Source organism: Aotus nancymaae, unplaced genomic scaffold (assembly GCF_030222135.1).
Source record: "Aotus nancymaae isolate 86718 unplaced genomic scaffold, 86718_ANA_hifiasm-v0.15.2.pri h1tg000011l, whole genome shotgun sequence".
In the NCBI taxonomy this organism is placed as follows: Eukaryota; Metazoa; Chordata; class Mammalia; order Primates; family Aotidae; genus Aotus; species Aotus nancymaae.
The window spans coordinates 637,074-661,677 of record NW_026988422.1 but is presented as its reverse complement, the minus strand read 5'-3'; the positions used below and the strand labels follow the sequence as shown (position 1 = coordinate 661,677).

Below are 24,604 nucleotides of genomic sequence, written 5' to 3'. Positions count from 1 at the left end.
GCCATCGTTCATACCTCTATCAGATTCAGTCATCCAAAAGCACAGTATTCTTACTATACACTAAATTCCTGGTTGGATTCTGTTTTATTTTGTTTCATAACAAATTACCACAAACTTAGAAGCTTAAAACAGCACAGTTTTATCATCTCAGTTTCGATGGATCTGAAGATGACTGAATTATCTGCTTAGGTTGAATTCTCTGCTCAGGGTCTCACCAAGCTGAAATTAAGGTGTTAGCTGAGAATACGTTTCTCATCAGGGGCTCATGGTTCTCTTCCAGGTATACTAGTTGTTGGTAGAATTCACTTCCTTGCAGTTGTAAAAAGGAGGTCCCCATTTTCCTGTTAACTATTGGCCAGGGACTGCTCTAAGATTCTAGAGGCCATTTGCAATGGCCCTGATATACAGGTCAGAACATAGATGTTTGCTTTCTTCCAGACCACCTGGCATATGTCTGTCTGATTTCCAGTTCTGCAACCTGAGACAACAATGTGCTTTTAAAATGGGCCTACCTGATTAGTTCAGGCTTACCCAGAAAAATCTCCCTTTTGCCGTATATGTAACATATAAGAAATAAAAGTGACAGGGAGTCCTCTGTAAGAAATACCCTAGAAGGCCAGGCACGGTGGCTCATGACTGTAATCCCAGCACTTTGGGAGGTCGAGGCGGGAGGATCACCTGAGGTCAGGAGTTCAAGACCAGCCTGACCAATATGGTGAAACCCTGTCTCTGCTAAAAATACAAAAATTAGCCAGATATGGTGGTGTGTGTCTGTGATCCCAGCTACGTGGAGGCTGAGACAGAAGAATTGCTTGAACCTGGGAGACAGAGGTTGCACTGAGCCAAGGTCATGCCACTGCACTCCAGCCTGGGCTTCAGAGTGAGAGACTCCATTTCAAAAAAAAAAAAAAAAAAAAATACCCTAGAAGCATAAAAAGATGACATACTAGAGGAAATTTTACAAGTAAACACACATTGGAAAAACTAATCAAGAAAATAACGAGTTACCAGTGCATTTATCTCCACTACTGCTTGGGAGAGAGGGAATACATTGGTACAGCCTTTTTGAAAAGTTTAGTAGTAGTATATGTTAAAGTTAGAGAGAGTACACATGCGTGGATGAATAGACACATGAATGATACCATTATTGTGTGCATACACACATAAACATTTATGTTCATTTAATGACCATAACACTATGAGACAAATACTATTACTATTTTCATTTATCAGATGGAAAGAGCTGAGGCCTAGAGAGTACCTGCCTAAGTGTTATTAGCGGTTATATCTGTGTGATAGAATTATGTAAGGGTGATTACTTTTTTCTCTTCCTATTCTAAACTTTTGTAAAGTTTATAGATTTCTAAAGCACTTGTGAACAGGGAAGAATGGCCATAAGGCTGCTTTGAAACACAGACTCGCTATGTTGATGGAAGTAATAGAAATTAGTGTAACTCTTTTGGAAAGCAGCGTGACTTGAACTTCATTCGGAAAAAGCTGTACATATGAACAAATCTATCGCATCATTATCAAAATATAGGAAAGTTGAAATCATAAATTTCCATACTAAAGGAAATAATAGCATAAACTATAGTTTATCCCCTTGGATGGGTTTATTTTAAGAGATTAGGAATTCTATCCTTTACCACATTTTCCTGAGACCCTTTACTTCATCGCCTTTGGTGCTTACATGGAGTCTTTAGCCACTTTTCTCCTCTGTGACTTCTTTGACTTCCTGCTGCTTAAGTTTTCTCTGCACCCAACCGCCCTCCAGCATCCAGGCTCCCAGGTTGATGACCCACAAGACATATCGCCTTTTTTCTGTGCCTATAAAAGGAGAAAATTTACTTGAGGGGCTTTTGTCAGGTTACATCAGATCCGTCTGAATGCAAACCCCAAAAATTGAATTTAGCTTACTAAGCTGAGAAAAACTGTCTAAAACATAGTGATATGTAGAATAGAATGTAACTTCTGTCTTTGTTATTCTGTTGATACATAGGCTAGAAATTATTCTCAGAGCAAACCGGTTTCTCTGCTTATCCTAAAATTTCTGAAAACAATGTTATTAATGCATAAGGTTGATTATTAATAATCAAGAATTTGTAATGCTTTGGATAGTTATATCTTGAAAGAAAAGCTTCATATATGAAATCTTAGGGACCATGTTGGACATTTAAAAATTGGGTTATTATTTGTTTGACTTTGTTGCTTTGCTTTAACTGACAACTGCCAATTTAGACTTAGGGTTAAATTGTTCTCATTTTCTGTAAAAAAGAACAATTGACTGGCTTTAGATATATTTACATAAAATATAAAATTATTTAAAATATAGTACTTTTTCAGTGGGTAAGGGAAAACCCTTAGCTTTAGAGAATAATTTATTTTTTAAATTCTGCATAAGTTTGACAGTTCTATTTTTGTATAATCTTTTGGAAACATTGGCTCAGTGGAAAATGTTTTTGAGGTTCATTCATTTTGTTGCATGTATCAGTAGTTTGTTCCTTTCCATTATTGAGTAATATTCCTCTGTATGAATATATATATATATACCACATTTTCTTTATTCATTAGTTGATGAAAATTTCAGTTTGAGGCAGAGATGAGAAATACTGTTGTGACCATTTTACATAGTCTTTCTGTGGGCATATTTTCTTTCCTCTTGGGTAGATAAGTAAAAGTGGATTACTGGGCTGTATAAGTACATGTTTATGTTGTAACTTTTTAAGAAACTGCTAAATTGTATTTCAAAAATTGCTGCCATTTTATATTCTCGCCATTAGCATACGAAGGTCCCATTTTCTGCATATCTTTACCAATACTTGGTGTATTGTCAGTCTTTTTGATTATTGACCTTGTTTCGAGTATGTAGTTGAATTCTGTTGTAGCTCTAATATTCATTCCCTAATGACAGATGCTGTTGAGCATCTTTTTATGTGCTTACTTGTCATATAGTATGCCTTCTTTGTTGAAGAGTCTTATTCAAATCTTTAACCAATTGGAAAAAAATGGATGATTGGCTTATTATTGAATTACAAGAATTCCTTATACATTCTAGATATGAGTCCTTTATCAGATAAATGTTTTGCAAATATTTTCTCCTAGTCTTGTCTTTCCATCTTCTTAAAAGTGTCTTTTGAAGAGCAGACATTTTAGATTTGGATAAAATCCAAATTATTCATTTTTCTTTAATGAATTGGTGTTCAATCTCAGAAATCTTTGCTTAACCCTAAAGTCACAAAGATTTCTCCTATGTTTCCTTGTAAGAGTTTTATGTTTTTCTTACATTTAGACCTGTAATCCATTTTGACTTAATTTTTGTATATGTTGTGAAGTAAAATTCTAAATTCATTTTGGTTTTGCATATTTTTATCCAACTGGTTTAATACATTTCTTGAAAGGACTGTCCTTCAACTCAACTTCAACCTGTTGAGTTATCTTGACTCCTTTGTCAGAAATCAGTTGACCATATATGTGAACTCTCTTCTGCTCCATTGAGATACCTATATCTATCTGTATATGTGAATGAAATACAGTCATTTGACACGTAACATTTTGGTCGGTGACAGATGGCATATATGACAGTTGTCCCATAAGATGATAATGGAATTATCAGTTGTTAATTAAAAATTTTTTTTTTACCATATTTTTACTGTATCTTTTCTATGTTTAGATAAACAAATATTTGGCATTGTGTTACGGTTGCCTATGGTATTCAGTATAGTAACGTGCTGTTGTAGCTCTGGAGCAATAGGCTATACCATATGGCCCCTAGCCTAGTGTAACCTAGTGTGTAGTAGGCTAATACTAACTAGGTTTGTGTAAGTACACTCTATAATGTTTGCACAGTGGTGGAATTGCCTAACAGTGCATTTCTCAGAGCACATTTCCATTATTATTGATGCACAATTGTATATATATATATATATATATATATATATATATATATGCTTGTTATATGTACAATATACAGTCAGCCCTCCTTATCCATGATCCGGCAATTGTGGATTAAACTAACTTCAAATAAAAAATATTCAAGAAAAGGCCGGGAGTGGTGGTTCACGCCTATAATCCCAGCACTTTGGGAGGCTAAGGCAGGCGGATCACTGGAGGTCAGGAATTCAAGACCAGCCTGACCAACATGGAGAAACCCCATCTCTACTAAAAATACAAAATTAGCCAGGAGTGGTGGCACACACCTATAATCCCAGCTACTTGGGAGGCTGAGGCAGGAGAATTGCTTGAACCCGGGAGGCAGAGGTTGCAGTGAGTGGAGATTGCGCCACTGCACTCCAGCCTGAGCAACGAGAGTGACACTCCGTCTCCAAAAAAAAAAAAAAAAAATTCAGGAAAAAAATGTATCGAATACATGCAGATTTTTTTGTCCTTATTTCCTACATATAGAATAACAACTGTTTACGTAGTATTTACGTTATGTTACATATTGTAAGTAATTTAGAGGTGATTTAAAGCAACAGAAGGATGTGCATAGGTTACACGCAGATACTTAGCCGTTTTATATCAGGGACTTTGGTATCCAAGAGAAGTTTTTGAAGCTATCCTTCATACCAAAATACAACTATCTATATTATGTATGTAAGTTTGAACCTATATAAGTTTTGAACCTATAAGTTTTGTATATAAGTTTTGAACCTATCCTTCATACCAAAATACAACTATATATATTATGTATATAAGTTTGTCCTTCAACAGTATCACAGTCTTGATTAGTTTCCTTCGCTTTTCTTCCTTTACTAAAATTATGTTGGCTGTTCTATATCCTTTTGCACTTACATATACATTTTAGACCCAGCTTGTGAATTTCTTTTTTTAAAAAAGAAAAAAGCTCATTAGGACTGGGATTGCATTAAAACAGTATTTCAATATAGGGAGAACTGACATCTTAACAATATTGAGTCTTTCAGTTCATGAATTTAATGTATCTTCTCATTTGTTTGGTTCTTTAATTTCTCTCAGCAATGTTTTATATTTTTCAGTGTACTGTTTAAAACGATATTATCCCTAAGTATTTTAACTTTTGTGATGCTACTATGGATGGAGTTTTAAAATTTTCATTTCATATTGTCACTAGCATATATAGAAATGCAGTTGATTTTTGTATATCAATCCTGTGACTTAGCTAAGTTTATATACTAGTTCTAGTGAGATATTTTGTTTTCAATTCATTAGAATTTTCTACTTATAAGATCAAGTATCATCAGTGAAAATGATATCCTTGGAAGTCCACGTTACTCTTACTCAAGTGATGGTGCCATAGCTCAAAACATTTTTGGAACTCCTTATTCAGAATTTCTTATACAAGTTACTAAGCACATCAGAAAATCCATTTTTATTATTTATTAGTAGATGTCTTGCTTTAATTTTTCTTGTTCTTTTTTTATCTTAATATCTTAGATCTGTACTGAGAATATGTTATTTTTTATATATTTGATAGACCAAGCTTGTTCAACCTGTGGCCTGCAGGCTGCATGCAGCCCAGGGCAGCTTTGAATATAAACACACAAATTTGTAAACTTCCTTAAAACATTATGAGATTTTTAGTGATTTATTTATGTTTGTTTATTTATTGGTTGATTGATTGTTGTGCCCATCAGCTGTTGTTAGTGTTAATGTATTTTCTGGGTGGCCCAAGATAATTCTTTTTCCAGTGTGGCCCAGGGAAGCCGAAAGATTGAACACCCCTGTGATAGACATTAAAGAATGGAAGTTAGGCACTCAGTTATATATATGCATCTGACATTCAAGGAAAAAGCTGTGCATGGAAGGTTCAGCTTGTGAGTTGTCAGATCATAGTTAAAGCCATGGGATCAGAGGTGATCATCTAAAGAGATTTAGAGATCCAACAACCCTCAGAAGTAAAATAGAGTAGGTCCAATAAAAGACTTGAGGCATGACCTGAGGCCAGAATCTAAGGGGTCTGAGGGAAGCACATTAAGAACACTACTAATTAACCATCAGTTCACTTGTGAGCCACCTGTCGGCATGAAATATTTTATTAATTTTTTTAGTCCCTCATTATTTTTTAAAGAGTATACATGTCTTTCACAGGAAATAGATCTTTATAAGGTCAGTGATGCATGTACTGTTTTTCCTTTTGAATAGTTATTGCTTGGCATTTTTTTCCTCCAGAATAGTACGATTTGTAATCATTAAACATGTCAGTCATTATTTTATACTAATTTAATAGCCAGTTTGGTATATTATTCTGATTCTGTTATCTACATTGCAAATATTACTGACTTTATGAGAATCACAACAAATATCTGCTTTTCTTTCATTCCTAGGCAAATACTGTGGTCTGGGGTTGCAAATGAACCATTCAATCGAATCAAAAAGCAATGAAATCACATTGCTGTTCATGAGTGGAATCCATGTTTCTGGACGCGGATTTTTGGCCTCATACTCTGTTATAGATAAACAAGGTAATTTTCACCTTATGCAATGGCTCCTATGTTTTGCAATTTCTAACAACAAAAATGAAATGCTTTTTTTAAGTATCTGTTGTCTGCAGTTGGAATAGATTAGAAAGACTGAACAGTTAATAGCCCATGCATAAATCTGGCAAATAAGGTGAGATAAGTTTCAGAATTCCAAAAATAAAAGTACATGAATGTTACTTCCCTTTCCTTAGTAGAGGAAATGCTGATGATATACGGTTTTTTTATTTTTATAATGTTGGAACACAAACTATAATAACTGTTTTTTTGAGACAGAATTTCACTCTTGTTGCCCAGACTAGAGTGCAATGGCATGATCTTGGCTCACTACAACCTCCACCTCCTGGGTTCAGGCAATTCTCCTGCCTCAGCCTCCTGAGTAGCTGGGATTACAGGCATGTGCCGCCACGCCCAGCTAATTTTGTATTTTTAGTATAGATGGGGTTTCTCCATGTTGGTCAGGCTGGTCTCAAACTCCCAACCTCAGGCAATCCACCCCCCTGTTGGCCTCCCAAAGTGCTGGGATTACAGGCATAAGCCACCACACCTGGCCTATAACAACATTTTGTAAATTTGTGAATTATTGAAATGTTTTATACCAATTTAAACCATTATTATTCACAGTTTACCATTTTGTAGTACCGTGTTAAGGCCATATTACCACTATTTTTGAAGAATAAGGTCTCACATCCCCAGGAGTACCTGAGGATTGCTGAGACAGTGTGAAGTAAACATGAGGTATTTTTAAATTGCTGATATTTAGGAGGAACACGTGCTGTAAAGGGGGAAAATTGAAAACAAGATTATTCAGATGCTGATGAGGTTGTGGAACAGTATACATTGTTCATGGGAGTGTAAATTAGCTGTTGTAGAATATAGTATGGCAGTTCCTCAAAGACCTAAAGATAGAAATACCATTCAACCCAGCAATCCCATATACCCAAAGGAATATATCATTCTGTCATAAAGACATATGCAAGTGTATGTTCATTGTAGCAGTATTCACAATAGCAAAGACTTGGAATCAACTTAAACGCCCATCGGTGATAGACTGGATAAAGAAAATGTGGCACATATGCACCATGGAATACTATGCAGCCATATAAAAGAATGAGATGTTCTTTCCAGGGACACGGAAGGGGTTGGAAGCTATTATCTTTAGCAAACTAATGCAGGAACAGAGGAAGCTAAATTATGAAAACACATGGACACATAGAGGGGAACAACACTCACTGGAAGGAGGTGGAAGAAGATCAGGAAAAATAACTAATGGATACCAGGCCTAATACCTGGATGATGAAATAATCTATAAAACAAGCCCCCATGAGACGAGTTTACTTATGTGACAAACCTGTACATGTACCCCTGAACTTAAAAGTTAAAAAAAAAAAAAGGTTATTAAATAGACTGGAACCCAAAATGTACCTGAATCTCTAAGGTACAGTACAAGACCTGCATGAAATCTCATGTGTTTTAGCTGCTGTGGGATGTGTTCATGTCCCCCTGCTGGGTAGGGGTACTGTACTGAGAAAGTGTAAGGAGTGTTGCTAGTACAGATTATATCACAACGAATCATTTAAATTTTTAAAAGTTGATTATTTTGATATTCAGCATTGAATTAAGTTTACCATTTTAAAGTTTAAATTGGCTTTTACTTCATATTGTATAAATGAAGAAATTATCAAGAACCTCCTAGTCGTGGAATGCTGGGCACTGGGAATTATAGGGGAAAACAAGCGATTCCTCCTCAGCTATGGGGATTTGAGATAAACACGATACGTCTTATTAATAACATTTCATTTAGAAGGTAATAGAGGAGGGAGCTGTTCTCTGTGGAGGAACCCACCTTCCCTTAGTTTATAGCAATAGAGCAAGATGTGAAGGCTAATAATATCTGTATAGGGAATGAGAAGGAAAATTAATTTGGATAAAATAAAAGAAAAAACTAGAAACATTATGCTAAATGAACAATTCATATTTTTGACAGAACCAGGAAAACTTAGGCAGTGTGATGTTGTGGAAGGGACACTAGGTATCGCTGGAATCAAAGCCTGCCTCTGCCGCGAGCTGGCCGGCTAACCTCTGGCCAGTCATTTCACCGCTGTGGGTTGTATCTTTGGATGTGTTGTGAGGATTTAATCTAATAAAATGTGTAGTGTTTGTAGGCTCATGACATAGCGGGCGTATGCAATGTTATTTTTCCCCCTTCTACCACTGTACCCATGCATACACATTTTCCCCACCCCTGCCACCGAAAGACTAATATAGAGAACACAGGTGAGATAATAATGGATTACTGTCCTTTAAGTTTTATTTATTGAAAGTCTTGATAGGTGAGAAGATAAAAAATAAAATTAATTTGTTTCTTATTTTAAGTTTTTTGATCTTAATATCAGGTTAAATTATTTATTTTGATTCATATTTTCCATTTCCTCTGTTACTTATCAAGTTGGAGGTTTCTGGAAAATAAGTATCCTCTTTTTTTTAAAAAAAAAAAAAGGTTCTTACATTAGATATTTAAATGATGAGACTTTTTGACCCACAGAAATCTGAATGTCCTGCATTAAATTTACTTAAGAATTGGCTATGACCTCAGATAAAAGAATCAGTATGTTGTGTAGACTTAAAAACGTCTCTGCCAAATTTCAAATGGCTATATTCTATTTTAGAAGAATCTTGAGTTCTAAAGATTTTTGAAACAACCACAAAAGAAATCAGAAACTTCTTGATACTAACGCTTTCTAAAGTCATAATCATCTTAGGAAATCCTCATTTAACAGCTATCTCCTGAAATCCTGTTATTTTTTTACATGTCTTTATCCCATCCATCAAGCATTTGTTTTATCTGAACTAAAATGAATTGTGTGAACCATATTCAAGAGAACACCGCTTGAATTTTTATGACTTCTTCTTGGGTGGCTTTTTGATCACAGTTTCTTGTAATGACTCATTCATTTGAAGGTTGCTTGGCTTTGGTTGAGGTCCTCAGTGTATTTTTATCCAGGAAACTTAACTGCCACAATAAATTCCATGAATATTTTCAAGGAACCTAACTACACATCCCTAACCTAGAAGTCTAGTTGAAGATTTAAGAGTATTGGGGAATGAAAAGATTGTGAAAAATCTTGCTTCAACAGCTACTTCATTTGTTAGACTCTAAGGATGACTTGTGTTATTGTGTGTTCTTTATAAGAGTCATGATTTTGTGTGAGATAAACTAATTCTCATTACCTTGTGCAAGAGCCCATTGTAACACTCTTCATTTTGATTCCTTATTGCCAGCTCTATGCTTGGCACCAAGGAAACAGCAGTAAATAAGACACATTCACACCTTCATGGGACTTGCAGTGTAGGGCGGGAAAAAGACATTAAATGAATAATTACTTAGTTGAAATTATGAAATAAAGTATGGTGAAAGAGTCAGCAAATGATAGGGGCCAGAAGTGTGTGGGGAGTGAAGGGTTACTGAAAAGCAGAGCTTTCTTGAGGAAGTCACTGTTTTTTTTTTCTTGAGATGGAGTCTTGCTCTGTCGCCAGGCTGGAGTGCAGTGGCGCAATCTTGGCTCACTGCAACCTCCGCCTCCTGGGTTCAAGTGATTCTTCTGCCTCAGCCTCCCAAGTAGCTGGGACCACAGGCGCATGCCACCATGCCCGGCTATTCTTTGTATTTTTAGTAGAGACAGGGTTTCACCATGTTGGCCAGGATGGTCTCGATCTCTTGACCTCGAGATCCGCCCGCCTCGGCCTCCCAGAGTGCTGGGATTACAGGCGTGAGTCACCGCAGAAGTCACTTTTAACCTGAGAAGTGAAGGATTGAAGTTTCCAGGCAAACAAGGAATGAAAAACATTGTAGAGAAGGGAACAAGTACAAAAACCTGATGGTGGAGAAGAGCTTTGGGAGAACTGGAAAAGTGGTTGTTGAACAATGAGAACGCATGGACACAGGGAGGGGAACATCACACACTGGAGCCTGTGGGTAGGGGGTTAGGGGAGTAATAGCAGGGGTGGAGGGATTGGGGAGGGAGGAATAGCATTAGGAGAAATACCTAATGTAGATGCCGGGGCGATGGATGCAGCAATCCACCACCATGGCATGTGTATACCTATGTAACAGAACTGCACGATCTGCACATGTACCCCAGAACTTAACATTAAAAAAAAAAAAACAAAAATGAAAGCCATAGTAGGCTGGGCACGGTGGCTCACTCCTGTAATCCCAGCACTTTGGGAGGCTGAAGCGCGCGGATCATGAGGTCAGGAGAGCGAGACCATCTTGGCCAACATGGTGAAACCCCATCTCTACTAAAGTAGAAAAATTAGCAGGATGTGGTGGTGTGTGCCTTTAATCCCAGCTACTCAGGAGGCTGAGCCAAGAGAATCCCTTGAACCCGGGAGGTGGAGATTGCAGTGAGCTGAGATCACACCACTGCCCTCCAGCCTGGCGACAGAGTGAGACTCTGTCTTAAAAAAACAAAAAAAAGAAAAAAAAAAGCCAGAGTAGCTGGAGTAGATTGGGTGGGGGATGAGTCGGTCTCATTATTCTGAACCTTATAGAAAATGTAAGGGTTGGAGCTTTTCCCTAAGAGTGCTTGGAAGCTGTTAAGAACAGAGTAGTGGTGTGACTGGATTTATGTTTTTGTTTTTGCAGTCTTCCCTGCTCTGTGAAGAGTGGGTCAAATAAAAGTAAGAATAAATTTAGGGAGGCCCATTAAAAGGCTGTTAGAGGAGCCAAAGCAGAGATGATTGAATTAAGAGGTCTTGTTATAATATAAGTAGAATTATGCCAGTTTGTAAAGACTGGAGAGTCAGACATATCTTCTACAGGGAACATTTCAATGAGTTAAAGTTTATCCTGCTGGAATACAAGTTCTAGGAGGAGTCTTTGAGCATTAGGAAGCTCTGCTGGATGAAGCTCTGAACTCTAGTTAAACGTCCAGGTTGTATCTTGGCACTCTACCCGGAGTCCTTTTCCACTTTCATGTCTAGTTTTCACTAAATTTTTAATAAAACTTTGGGTTTTTCCCCCATCTCTGCTATTTGTAATGATCTTTGAGCAGTAGTTTTCAGCTTTTTTCATTACCAGTCATCTCTTTTCATTTTCACCTGTAAACCTTATATTTGAAAGATAGCGGAAGGAAAAGGTCCCATTTCCTCATTGAGTAGCAAGCAATTTGATACAGAGAAATATGAATCAAGATTTCCAACAATTATGAGAGGACTAGTATTTCTACTCTAAAGTAGCATAATCTCAACAAATTTCAACTAGACTTTCTGAAAATTTGCAGATGTATGTAGACCTTTGTGGTCTCTTGGACATTCTTATTAGCAACCCCTGTTTAGAAGTCAGCTCCTGCTGGTGTTACCAAGTGAGGCAGAACCTATCACCCTAAGGTCCAGACTCTGGTAACTCAGATCTTTTAATTTAGTAGAATAGTAATGGTAGCTGGGTGTGGTTGGCTCATACCTGCAATCCCTGCACTTTGGGAGGCAGACACACGTGGATCACCTGAGGTCAGGAGTTCGAGAGCAGCCTAGCCAACATGATGAAACCCTGTCTCTACTAAAAATACAAAAAATTAGCCGGGCATGTTGGTAGGTGCCTGTAATCCCAGCTACTCAGGGGACTAAGGCAGGAGAATCGTTTGTACCTGGGAGACGGAGGTTGCAGTGAGCCGAGATTGTGTCACTGCACTACAGCCTGGGCAACAAGAGGGGAAACTGTCTAAAACTACTACTACTGATAATAATAATAAATGCTACTGACATTTCATTCTGAAAAGTAGATTTAAAAACAGCATTTGTCATTGGAATTGAAAAACAAAATGAATTTTATAGATTATCTAAATTTCTATTTTTGAATCTGTTCAACAATGACCAGTTTCTAGGAAGAACTGGACATTTCTAGGATGGTTCTGCATGATTATTTTTTTAAGTCATTTTAGTTAGTAAACTCAGGAAATAAATACATTTGCATTGAAAGCTTCAAGTCCTTTAAGGCAGTATTTATTCATATGTACCATAATTGCGGGGGGAGGAGGGGCGGTGTGTATATGCATGATTGGAAATGGTGATCCTGGTATTCTTTTTGGTGCACATGAAATTGTCACTTAAAACATAATATTAAATCTTACTACTTTAGATTTCACCAACTCAGAATTTTGTAGTGGTCAGTCTAAAGTTTGCCCTTGTTTTGGAGGGGAGAAATAGTAAATAGTTTAAATTTTCATGTGAAATACGATCCAATGTAGATATTAACATACTTTCTGATTGGAACCTTTAAACACATGTTCATTCATTGTCTGCCACCCATAGAATCTGATGACAGTGCACTTAAGACTTGTGAACAGCTGAGCCTGGAAAATATTCCCAATTAACAAGATTATTGTTGCTATGTGATGGATTATTTTTAGAATTAGTGTAAAAAATGTTTGATTGCTGCGTTTTTTAGCCACCTCGTTTTTGCAAATAGTTTCCGTTTCTTTATTCTTACATCAGATTGTATCAGTTTGCAAATGAAACATAGGGCTGACTAGATAATTCCTAACAGAGTCCAAATTTCTGTAACTGGTTATTTTTTTCCTGCATGGAATGTTTTTGGCTTTGAAAATAGAACGTGAATTCCTTAGATTGTTTAGCTTTTTAACTGTACAGTAATTTTATAGAATCTATTTTTTTTCCAGTACTACACTTAGCTAGGCTTCTATTTGTTATTTTTATATTGCGTTCCAAATTTTGCTTACTGTATCTGTCAAACATTGTAAAACTCTGATACTATTAAACTTAGTAAAATTTTATTAATGAAATTTCAGTTTACATTCCTATCTTTAGATATGCTTTCATTTACACAAAAATGAGTATTATATAATGTTTGTATCTATAATGTAATTAACATACAGAAGAATATTTATAGTTTGGTGTCAATTTGTAGAACAAAGATGCTGATGAACAAAGTGTTAGCAATTTTTCAGAGAAAGAGACTGTAAACACTCAATCTGTTAAGATGGTGTTAACCTGAAGAGGCAGTTCACATTACAGGATAGTTTATTCCCAGCTGATCGATAAACCTGAAGAGCATCTTAATGATTTTATGGTTTTTTATGTGTTTAATTTTTTTTTAACACATTAGGAGTGCTGCAAAGAGACTACATATGTGTTTGTGCTATCTTGTGCTAAACAGTGGCTGTATCCTTCGCTGTTGATAAATATTAATGTATTTATTAGCTTCCTAGATACTGTGTAGGTCACAAAAGAATTATGCTATATTTTAATGTTTTATGTTCATTTTTTAGTGTATGAGGATTTAGATATGGAGTTTGATTTAATCCAGTTAACCATATGTAGATTATAGCCTGTTTGACTACATAGTTTATTGCTTAGGCAACTGAGCCATGCTTTATATCATCCATAAGAAAGCATTAATTATTTTCGTCTGAGACAATTTTTTTCTGAGCTTCTGCCGTGGACTCTGCGTTCATAGATGGCATTGTTATATTCCTAAGAGAAACATAAGGTTTAGTCTCCACTCTCAGTACGTAAAAAGAGAGAAGAAAAATACCTACTATAGTATCTGGTGCTTAGTGAATGTTAATTGGCTCTGAATCACAATAAATTATCTATACTATATATGTAAATTTATCTTAACAGAATTGCAGATGCTACAAATCGATGCCAGATTCCTATCACAGAAGCAAGGGATTAATCTTAGGACCACACAGTAATATTGTCAGGAGAATTTAGCAGCAAGACCAGTCTTATTCTACATCCTTTAGCACTTGAACAGAGTAGCTACTGATATATCTACGAGGCAAGGTTATTGACAAGATATGAACTATGAAAGCAAGACTACATATTCTTTAAGGCTCTGGGAAATTGGTTATTTAAAGAATTTTAGAGCACGTAAGAGAGAGGAATGTGTAGGTGTACATTTTCTTGCTTCTGCCTATATTATGTCTGGTAAATGCAGTAACTTAGGAATACTAGTTTATGCCGTCTTGAGTTAGAATAAATATAGGCTCTTGAGTCTTTAGAAATAAATGGCTTTACCAAAAAAAAAAAAAAAGTAAATGGCTTCAACTATGCAAAAATTTTTACCCTACAGCTAATATAGTTGGCTTTATACCAACCTTATTGTGGTCAGTGATGGCTGCTGACACTACTGAGGGTCTTTTTCCAATTCAGTCAGGAACACAGAACAGTATTAATTGAAAGAAAATCTGAAAAAATATATTTTGCAATCCTACAGTCTCAGAAATAGCCAACACTGTCAGTCAAAAATATTTCTATGATAGTAACCAATGTGCTGATATTTTTTGATTCATTTGTTAATATAAAATAATATTTTCATGCTATTATATATGGGTCAACGTAAGATTTCAAGTTTAAATAAATATTTCATGGAACAGTTACAAAATTCTCTAGCCTTTGCAGTTATTATGTGTTGGAAATGTTTGTAGTTGTACTGAATTTTTTTAAAAAGTATGTAAGTTATGGCAGATAACATAGCTAACTAAATTTGCAGCTGTCTTAGAAAATCTGATGTTAGTGTCTTCATTTAAAAAGACCTGACGTTCCTTAGACTGTTCTTGATTGTTGGCTTGCCTTCACATTTGTATTCTCTCCTGCTCTTTCTCACAATCCTGCCTTCAAAGCCCCGTCTGAGATCTGCCGCCTCTGGACAGCCCTCTAGGATTAGGGAAGTCAGGTAATGGGGAAGGATAGAAACTCTTTTCATAGATACTGTGGTTATACTTCCTTTGGGTTAAACTCTACTGTGAAGACTAGTATATATTCAACACTGAAGATGCTCTTTTGGGGGTTATACAAAAAAGAGGGAGTGCCAGTTTGCTTCAGCAGAATCCCTGAGGGCATTCTGCTTACTACTGCCATCGCTGTTATCCACAGAACCCAAATGAAGTGTACAATATATGTGGTATTTTGTGTAGTAACGTGTTATAGTCATTTGTATATATTAAGTGTTTGATTAAAATTACCAGAATAAAATTCTATCCAGAGGCTGTCAGTTTAAAACGTAAATATCAGGCACGGTGGCTCATACATGTCATCTCATCACTTTAGGAGGTGGAGGTGGGAGGATTGCTTGAGGCTGGGAGTTCCAGATGAGCTGGGCAACATAGTGAGATCCCTATCTTTACCAACAGTTTAAAAAATTAGTTGGGTGTGGTGGCACATGCCTGTAGTTTTAGCTACTTGGAAAGCTAAGGTGGAAGCATTGCCTGAAACCAGGAACTTGAGGCTGCAATGAGCTACGATCATGCCATTGCACTCTAGCCTAGGTGACAGAGTGAGGGGAAGAAAAATACAGTAAATTATATACTGCCCTGTACTTTGAACATATCACTGATTTTCTAGTATTATAGGACATGTGTTTAACATGGATCCAGCAAGATAATTGAGTGCTTTCTCAGTAGTATTATAATCGAAGCACATCACATGTAATAAGTTCATCTTTTAAGTTGCTCAGTCCAGAAACTTTAGTGTATCTTTGACTCCTCTTTTTCTCTCAAACTCCATATTCCCCTGCCAATTCTTAGAATATATATCTACATAGACTAGAATCTGACTCTATCTTAACAGCTCCACTGCTACCATTCTATTTCAGGTCCTAACTTTTACGTCAATTGTGGCAGTAAATTTCTTACTGGCTTTTGTTTTTGCCCTTTCTCTCCTTCAGTCTACTCTGAATTCAGTGGTCAGTGTGATCTTACTAATGTGAAAGTTTCATCTCACTCTACCAACTATCCTTGTCTTCAAGATACTCTAGCATTCAGCTTCCCATTACTCATCTGAATTCATCTCTTGCTTGTCTACTGTGGCCTCAAAGCTGCCGGGCGCATTTCCACACAAGCCTTTGATTCCCACTGCCTTTTCTCAGATTCAAACACCTCATACCTCACTCCCTCACCTATTTTAGAGTTTTATTTAAGTTTCATCTTCACAGCGCTGCCTGACCTGACCACTGTACTTAAAATTGTAACTCCCTAACTTTTTAAAACTTCTTGGTCTCATTATTTTTCTAAAGTACAATACACATTCTAACATACTATGTATTTTTCTTACTCACATTGTCTGTTTTCTTTTACCTCTCGCCACCCCACCCAGAGGTATCCTCCCTATATCAAGGAATTTTTATCTGGTGGCTCTTTGTTTTTTCCTCTCGTGCCTAGAATGACACCCGGTCATAATACATGCTTGTTAAATATATGCTGAATGAATAAATGAGCAAACTGCCCGCCCTGGCTCTTTTACTAGGCTTTATTTCACCCATCAATGCAGATATGTGAAAGGACATTGTAATTCTGTGATAGCTTTTTATTTTTAAAAATTTTATAACAGTCTTATTAAGTTATAATTCACACACGATAGAACTGTCCTATTTAAAATATACAGTTCAGGGGTACTGACCAAGATGACCACCTAGAAACTGTGTGTGCTGCCTTCATGGAAAGAAATAGAAAGGGCAAGTAAATACAGCACCTTCAACTGGAACACCCAGGTGCACACACTGGGATTCATCAAGAAAACAGCTCTACTCACACAGAATGGAAAGAAGCAAAGCAGGACAACCACCCACTCAGGAACGACACAGGGCCAGAGGAGCCTCCCGTACCCAGGGAAGTGGTGCTGGAAAATCCGAGGTGACTGGGGACCAGAGCAGGTTCCTAGCATGCTGCAGCAGTCATACAGAAAAGTGACCAGACTGTTTCTTACATGGGGCCCCACTCTCATATCTCCTCACTGGGTAAGTCCTGCAGGTCTGGGTTTCCAGCCTCCCCTCACTAGACTTTGGAGCCAGTAGCAACTCTGCAGCTCCCTGGGACAGAGCTCCCAGTGGGAGGGTGTGTTTCTATCTTTTCTGCCTTGCAGCCCTCACCTTTGCTGTTTCTAGGCTCTGGAGAGTCCTTAGGACCAAAGGCTGGTCTGATCCCCCAGCACAGCACCTGTCTCATAGAAAAGTGGTCATCTCACAGAAAAGTGGTCAGACTAGTTCTCCATGTAGATCTCAGTCCTCACTTCTCATTGGACAGGGCCACCTAACCTTGGACTCCGGCACAACTACCGTGTCCTCACTTGACCACTTCAGTCGGAGGCAGCCCAGCAGTTAAAGGAATGCCCACAGAGATGAGAAAGAACTAACACAAGATCTCCAGCAATTCAAGTGGCCACAGTGTCTTATGACCTCTTAACAATTGCACTAATTCACCAACAAGGGTTCTTAACCAGGCTGAGTTGGCTGAAATGACAGAAGTAGAATTCAAAATATGCATAGAAATGAAGAACATCGAGATTCAGGAGAATGGCAAAACCCAATCCAAGGAAAGTAAGAATTAATAATAAAACGATACGGGAGCTGACAGACAAAACCACCATTGTAATAAAGAATCTAACTGACCTGATAGAGCTGAAAAACATACTACAAGAATTTCACAGAGGAGAGATCCAAGATGGCTGATGATTAGCAGCTCGGGCACATACCTCCCAGTGAAAGCGCAAAGAACGAGAGGACGCCACACTTTCAGACGAATATTAGTTGCTCACGGACCACGAGATTCCCAGTGGAGGAGCTCCACGGGTCGCCAGGGCGACTCTTGTGGCCGGCGTGGCGGTTTTGCTGGTGCCTTAGCACGCCAGTTCTTGGTGCAGAGTCCGGATATTCCCGGGCAGAAAAGCACCATCAATCTTAACACCGCTGTTTTGGCCGGCTCAGTGGATTGCTCAGATTTCGGCGCAGGGAATCAACAAGTTGGACGTCAGAGACCCAGTTAGAAAGTCGGTAATTATAAAGACGACAGACGGACAAATATATAATGAAGGGAAGAAACCAGCGTAAAAAGGTAGAGAATACTCAAAATCAGAATGCCTCTCCCTCTACAGGGGATTGCAATTCCTCATCAGCAACGGAACAAGGCTTAATAGATTACACGTGTGTTCCAATAACAGAAGCAGGTTTCCAAACGTGGGTGATAAGAAACTTCTGTGAATTAAAAGAACTTATTCTAACCCAATGCAAAGAAACTAAGAACCTTGAAAAAAGGTTTGACGAAATGTTAATGAGAATGGACAATTTAGAGAAGAATATAAGTGAATTGATGGAGCTGAAAAACACAACACGAGAACTTCGCGAAGCATGCACAAGTTTAAACAGTCGAATTGATCAAGCAGAAGGAAGGATATCAGAAGTCGAGGACCAGCTCAGTGAAATGAAACGAGAAGACAAGAATGCAGAAAAAAGGATGAAAAGGAATGAGCAAAGTCTCCAGGAAATATGGGACTATGTGAAAAGACCTAATTTACGTTTGAGAGGTGTACCTGAATGTGATGAAGAGAATGAATCCAAGTTGGAAAATACTCTTCAGGATATCATTCAGGAAAATTTTCCCAACCTGGCAAGGCAGGGTAATATTCAACTCCAGGTAATACAGAGAACACCACAAAGATATTCTTCAAGAAGACCAACCCCAAGGCACATAATTGCCAGATTTATTAGGGTTGAAATGAAGGAGAAAATACTAAGGGCAGCTAGAGAGAAAGTTCAGGTTACCCATAAAGGGAAACCTATCAGACTTACAGCAGATCTCTCAGCAGAAACCCTACAAGCCAGAAAAGAGTGGGGACCAATATTTAACATCCTTAAAGAAAAGAACTTTCAACCCAGAATTTCCTATCCAGCCAAATTAAGCTTTATGTGCGAAGGAAAAATTAAATCTTTTGCGAACAAACAAGTACTTAGAGAGTTCACCACCACCAGGCCTGCTTTACAAGAGCTTCTGAAAGAAGCACTATACATATAAAGGAACAACCAATATCAGCCTTTCCAAAAATATATCAAAAAGCAAAGAACTTTAACACAATAAAAAATTCACATCAACTAATGGGCAAAACAGCCAGCTAACATCAAATGCTGGTATTAAACTTATATATATTTTAATTGGATAAAAAGCCAAAACCCATCGGTATGCTGCATCCGGGCCCATCTTACATGAAACAATACACAAAGACTCAGAGAGAAGGAGGAAGACTTACCAATTGAACAGAGAGTAAAAATAAACTAATAAACAAAAAGCAGGAGATGCAATTCTCACCTCTGATAAAGTAGACTTTAAAGCAACAAAGATCAAAAGAGGCGAGGAATGACATTACATAATGGCAAAAGGATCAATGCAACAAGAAGAGCTAACGATTCTATAGATCAACGAGATAGAAAATTAACAAGGATATTCAGAACTTGAACTCAGACCCGGAACAAGTAAACTTAATAAATATTTATAGTACTCTCCACTTCAAATACACAAAACATACATTACCACCTCACACCTATTCCAAAGGTGACTATATAATTGGAAGTAAATCACTCCTCAGTAATCGCATAGCATTTCATAGGTTTAAATTAAATATTGGTTGGCTGTTTGTTTGTTATCTTCTTCCCTTATTCCTTCCTGACTACATCATTAAGTATAATTATCAGTATAAAAGAGGTTTTCAATACCCATTACTAAATTGCATTCTAGCCTGGGCAAGAAAGCAATACTCCCATTCTCTCTCCCTCTTTCTTTTCCTTCTCCCTCCTCCCCATTCTCTCTCTCTCTCTTTCTCTTCCTTTTTTCTCCTTCCTATTCTCTCTCTCTCTTTCTCAAAAAAAAAAAAAAAAAAAAAGAATTTCACAGCCCAATTGCAAGTATTAACAGCAGAATAGACCAAGCTGAGAAAAGAATCTTGGAACTTGAAGACTGGCTGTCTGAAAAAGGCAGATAAAAATGAAGAAAAAATGAAAAGGAATGAATAAAACCTCCAAGAAATACAGGATTATATAAAGAGGCCAAATCTGCAAATCGTTGACATCCCTGAATTGGATGGGGAGAAAACAAACAACTTGGAAAACATATATCAGGATATTGTCCTTGAAAATTTGCCCAGCCTCACTAGAACAGCCAACAGTCAAATTCAGGAAATACAAAGAACCCCTGCAAGATTCTACACAAGATCATCCCCAAGAAACATAACCTTCAGATTTTCCAATGTCGAAATAAAAGAATGTTAAAGGCAACTAAGGAGAAAGGGCAGGTCACCAACAAAGGGAACCCCTTCAGGCTAAGAGCAGACCTCTCAGCTGAAACCCTACAAATTGGAAGAGATTGGGGGCCTACATTTGACATTCTTAAAGAAAAAAATCTTCAACTAAGAATTTTATAACCAGCCAAACTAAGCTTCCTTAGCAAAGGAGATATAAGATCTTTTTCAAATAAGCAAATGCTAAGCATTACCACTAGACCCGCTTTCCAAGAGATCTTGAAACTAGCACTAAATATGGAAAGAAAAGACCATTAAAATGCCACTAGGAAAACACTCAAGTATACACACCAGTGACACTCTAAAGCAGCCACACAAACAAGCCAGCATAATAACCAGCTAACAACACAATGACAGGATCAAATGCACACATATCAATACTATATCCTGAATGTAAATAGCCTAAATGCCACATTAAAAAAGGCACAGAGTGGCATACTGAATAACAAAGCAAGACCCAATGATATACCATCTTCAACAGACCTATCTCACATGCAGTGACACCCAGAGGCTCAAAATAAAGGGATGGAGGAAAATCTACCAAGTAAATGGAAATCAGAAAAATACAGGGATTGCAACCCTATTTCAGACAAAACAGACTTTAAACCAACAAAGCTCAAAAAAGACAAAGGTATTATATAATGTAAAGGGTTCAATTCAACAAGAAGACCTAACTATTCTAAATATGTGTGCACCCAACACAAGAGCACCCAGATTCATAAAACAAGTTCTTAGAAACCTAAAAAGAGACTTAGGCTCCCACACAGTAATAATGGGAGACTTGAACACTTCACTGATAGTATTAGATCATCTAGGCCGAAAATTAACAAAGATATATTCATGACCCAAACTCAATATTGGACCAAAGGGATCTGATAGACCTATACAGAATCTCCACCTGAAAACAACTATACATTCTTCTGATCGCCACATGACATATACTTTAAAAAATGACCACATAATCAGATGTGAAACAATCAGCAGATGCAAAAGAACCAAAATCATACCAGACACACTCTCAGACCAGTGTAGTAAAAATAGAAATAAAAACTAAAAAAAAAAATCATTGCTCAAAACCATGCAATTACATGGAAATTAACCTGCCCTGGAATGACTTTGGAGTAAATGATGAAATTAAGGCAAAAATCAAGAAGTTATTTGAAACTAATGAGAACAAAGATACAACGTTCCAGAATCTCTGGGACACAGCTAAGGCATTGTTATGAGGGATATTTATAGCACTAAATGCCCACATCAAAAAGTTAGAAAGATCTCAAATTAACCTAACATCACAACTAAAGGATTAGAGAAATAAGAGCAAATCAACCCCAAAACTACCAGAACACAAAATCAGAGCTCAACCTGAAGGAGAGTGAGACACAGAAAAGCATTCAAACAATCAAGGAATCAGGGAGTTGGTTTTTTTAAAAAATTAATGATAGGCCACTAGCTAGATTAAAGAAGAGAGAAGGGCCAGGCATGGTGGCTTACGCCTGTAATCTCAGCACCTTGGGAAGCCAAGGCAGTGGATCACTTGAGGTCAAGAGTTCGTGATGAGCCTGGCCAAAAGGGTGAAACCCTGTTTCTACTAAAAATAAAAAAAATTAGGCCGGGTGCAGTGGATCATGCCTGTAATCCCAGCCCTCTGGGAGGCCAAGGCAGGCGGATCACCTGAGGTCAGGAGTTCAAGACCAGCCTGACCAACATGGTGAAACCCCCTCTCAAAAAAAAATAAAAAAAATTAGCTGGGCATGGTGGCGTGTGCCTGTAATCCCAACTACCTGGGAGGCAGAGGTTGCAGTGAGCCAAGATCGAGCCACTGCACTCCAGCCTGGGCAACAGAGTGAGACTCCCATCTCAAAAAAAAAAAAAATTACTAGCGTTTCTATATACTAAAAACAGTCAAGCTAAGAGCCAAATCAAGAACACAGTCCCATTCACAATTGCCCACCCCCCCCACACACACACACACACTCTCTCTCTCTCTTAGGAATGTAGCTAACCAGGGAGGTGAATGATCTCTACAACAAGAATTACGAAATACTGCTCAAAGAAATCAGAGATGACACAAACAAATGGAAAACATGCCATGCTTATGAATTGGAGGAATCATTATAAAAATGGCCATACCACCCAAAGCAATTTACAGATTTGATGCAATTCTTATCGATTGATAAGAATCTGATGTTCTTCACAGAACTAGAAAAAACTACTTTAGAATTCATATGGAAACAGCCCAAATTGCCAAGGCAATCCTAAGCAAAAAGAACAAAGCTGGAGCCATCACATTATGTGACATCAAACTGTACTGCAGGGCTACAGTAACCAAAACAGCATGGTACTGGTACAAAAACAGGTACATAGACAAATGGAAAGGAATAGAGAGCCCAGAAATAAGGCCACCTAGCTACAATCTTCTGATTATCAACAAAGCTGACAAAAATAAACAACAGAGGGAGGACTCCCTATTTAATAAATGGTGCTGGGATAACTGGCTAGCCATATGCAGAAGATTGAACCTGGACCCCTTCCTTATACCATATACAAAAATCAACTCAAGACAGATTAAACACTTTTTTTTTCATATTTTTAAAAATTCTTTTATTATTATTATTTACTTTAAGTTCTGGGATTCATGTGCTGAAAGTGCAGGCTTGTTACATAGGTATACATGTGCCATGGTGGTTTGCTGCACCCATCAACCCATCATCTAGGTTTTAAGCCCTGCATGCATTAGGTATTCGTCCTAATACTCTCCCTCCCCTTTCCCCCACCCCCAAAAGGCCCTGGTGTGTGATGTTGCCCTCCCTGCATCCATGCGTTCTCATTGTTCAATGCCAACTTATGAGTGAGAAGATGTGGTGTTTGGTTTTTTGTTACTGTGTTAGTTCGCTGAGAACGATGGTTTCCAGCTTCATCCATGTCACTGCAAAGGACATGAACTCATTCCTTTTTATGGCTGTGTAGTATTTCATGGAGTATATGGGCCACATTTTCTTTATCTGGTCTATCATTGATGGGCATTTGTGTTGGTTCTAAGTCTTTGCTATTGTAAATAGTGCTGCAATAAACATATGTGTGCATGTATCTTTATAGTCAAATGATTTATAATCCTTTGGGTATATATCCAGTAATGGGATTGATGGATCAAATGATATTTCTGGTTTCAAGATCATTGAGAAATTGCCACACTGTCTTCCACAATGGTTGAACTAATTTACACCCCCACCAACAGTGTAAAAACATTCCTCTTTCCCCACATCCTCTCCAGCATCTCTCATTTCCCAACTTTTTAATGATTGCTATTCTAACTGGCATGAGATGGTATCTCATTGTGGTTTTGATTTGCATTTCTCTCTTTTTTTTTTTTTTTAAATTGCATTTTAGGTTTTGGGGTACATGTGAAAAACATGCAAGGTTGTTGCATAGGTGCATATGTGGCAGTGTGATTTGCTGTCTTCCTCCCCCTCACCTATATCTGGCATTTCTCCCCATGCTATACCTCCCCAACTCCCCACCCCCGCCGCTGTCCCCCTCACTCCCCACAACAGACCCCAGTGTATACTGCTCCCCTCCCTGTGTCCATGTGTTCTCATTGTTCAACACCCTCCTATGAGTGAGAACATGCGGTGTTTGATTTTGTGTTCTTGTGTCAGTTTGCTGAGAATGATGGTTTCCAGGTTCATCCATGTCCCTACAAAGGACGCGAACTCATCGTTTTTGATGGCTGCATAATATTCCATGGTGTATATGTGCCATATTTTTCCTGTCCAGTCTATCATCGATGGGCATTTGGGTTGGTTCCAGGTCTTTGCTATTGTAAACTGTGCTGCAATAAACATTCGTGTGCATGTGTCCTTATAGTAGAACGATTTATAATCCTTTGGATATATGCCCAGTAATGGGATTGCTGGGTCAAATGGAATTTCTATTTCTAGGTCCTTGAGGAATCGCCACACTGTCTTCCACAATGGTTGAACTAATTTACACTCCCACCAACAGTGTAAAAGTGTTCCTATTTCTCCACATCCTCTCCAGCATCCAGATTTTGTAATGATCGCCAT

At 37.8% G+C, this 24,604-nt stretch overlaps 1 protein-coding gene across 4 annotated transcripts in view; it reads left to right on the top strand.

The window, feature by feature from the left end:
* Positions 1-24,604, top strand: part of DCBLD2 (discoidin, CUB and LCCL domain containing 2) — a 117,457-nt gene that overhangs the window by 46,390 nt on the left and 46,463 nt on the right. For all 4 annotated transcript variants that reach the window (XM_021667012.2, XM_021667015.2, XM_021667014.2 and 1 more), the window contains one exon: positions 6,303-6,440. In XM_021667012.2, coding sequence (XP_021522687.1) covers positions 6,303-6,440 — 138 coding nt within the window. The remainder of the gene's footprint in view (positions 1-6,302; positions 6,441-24,604) is intronic.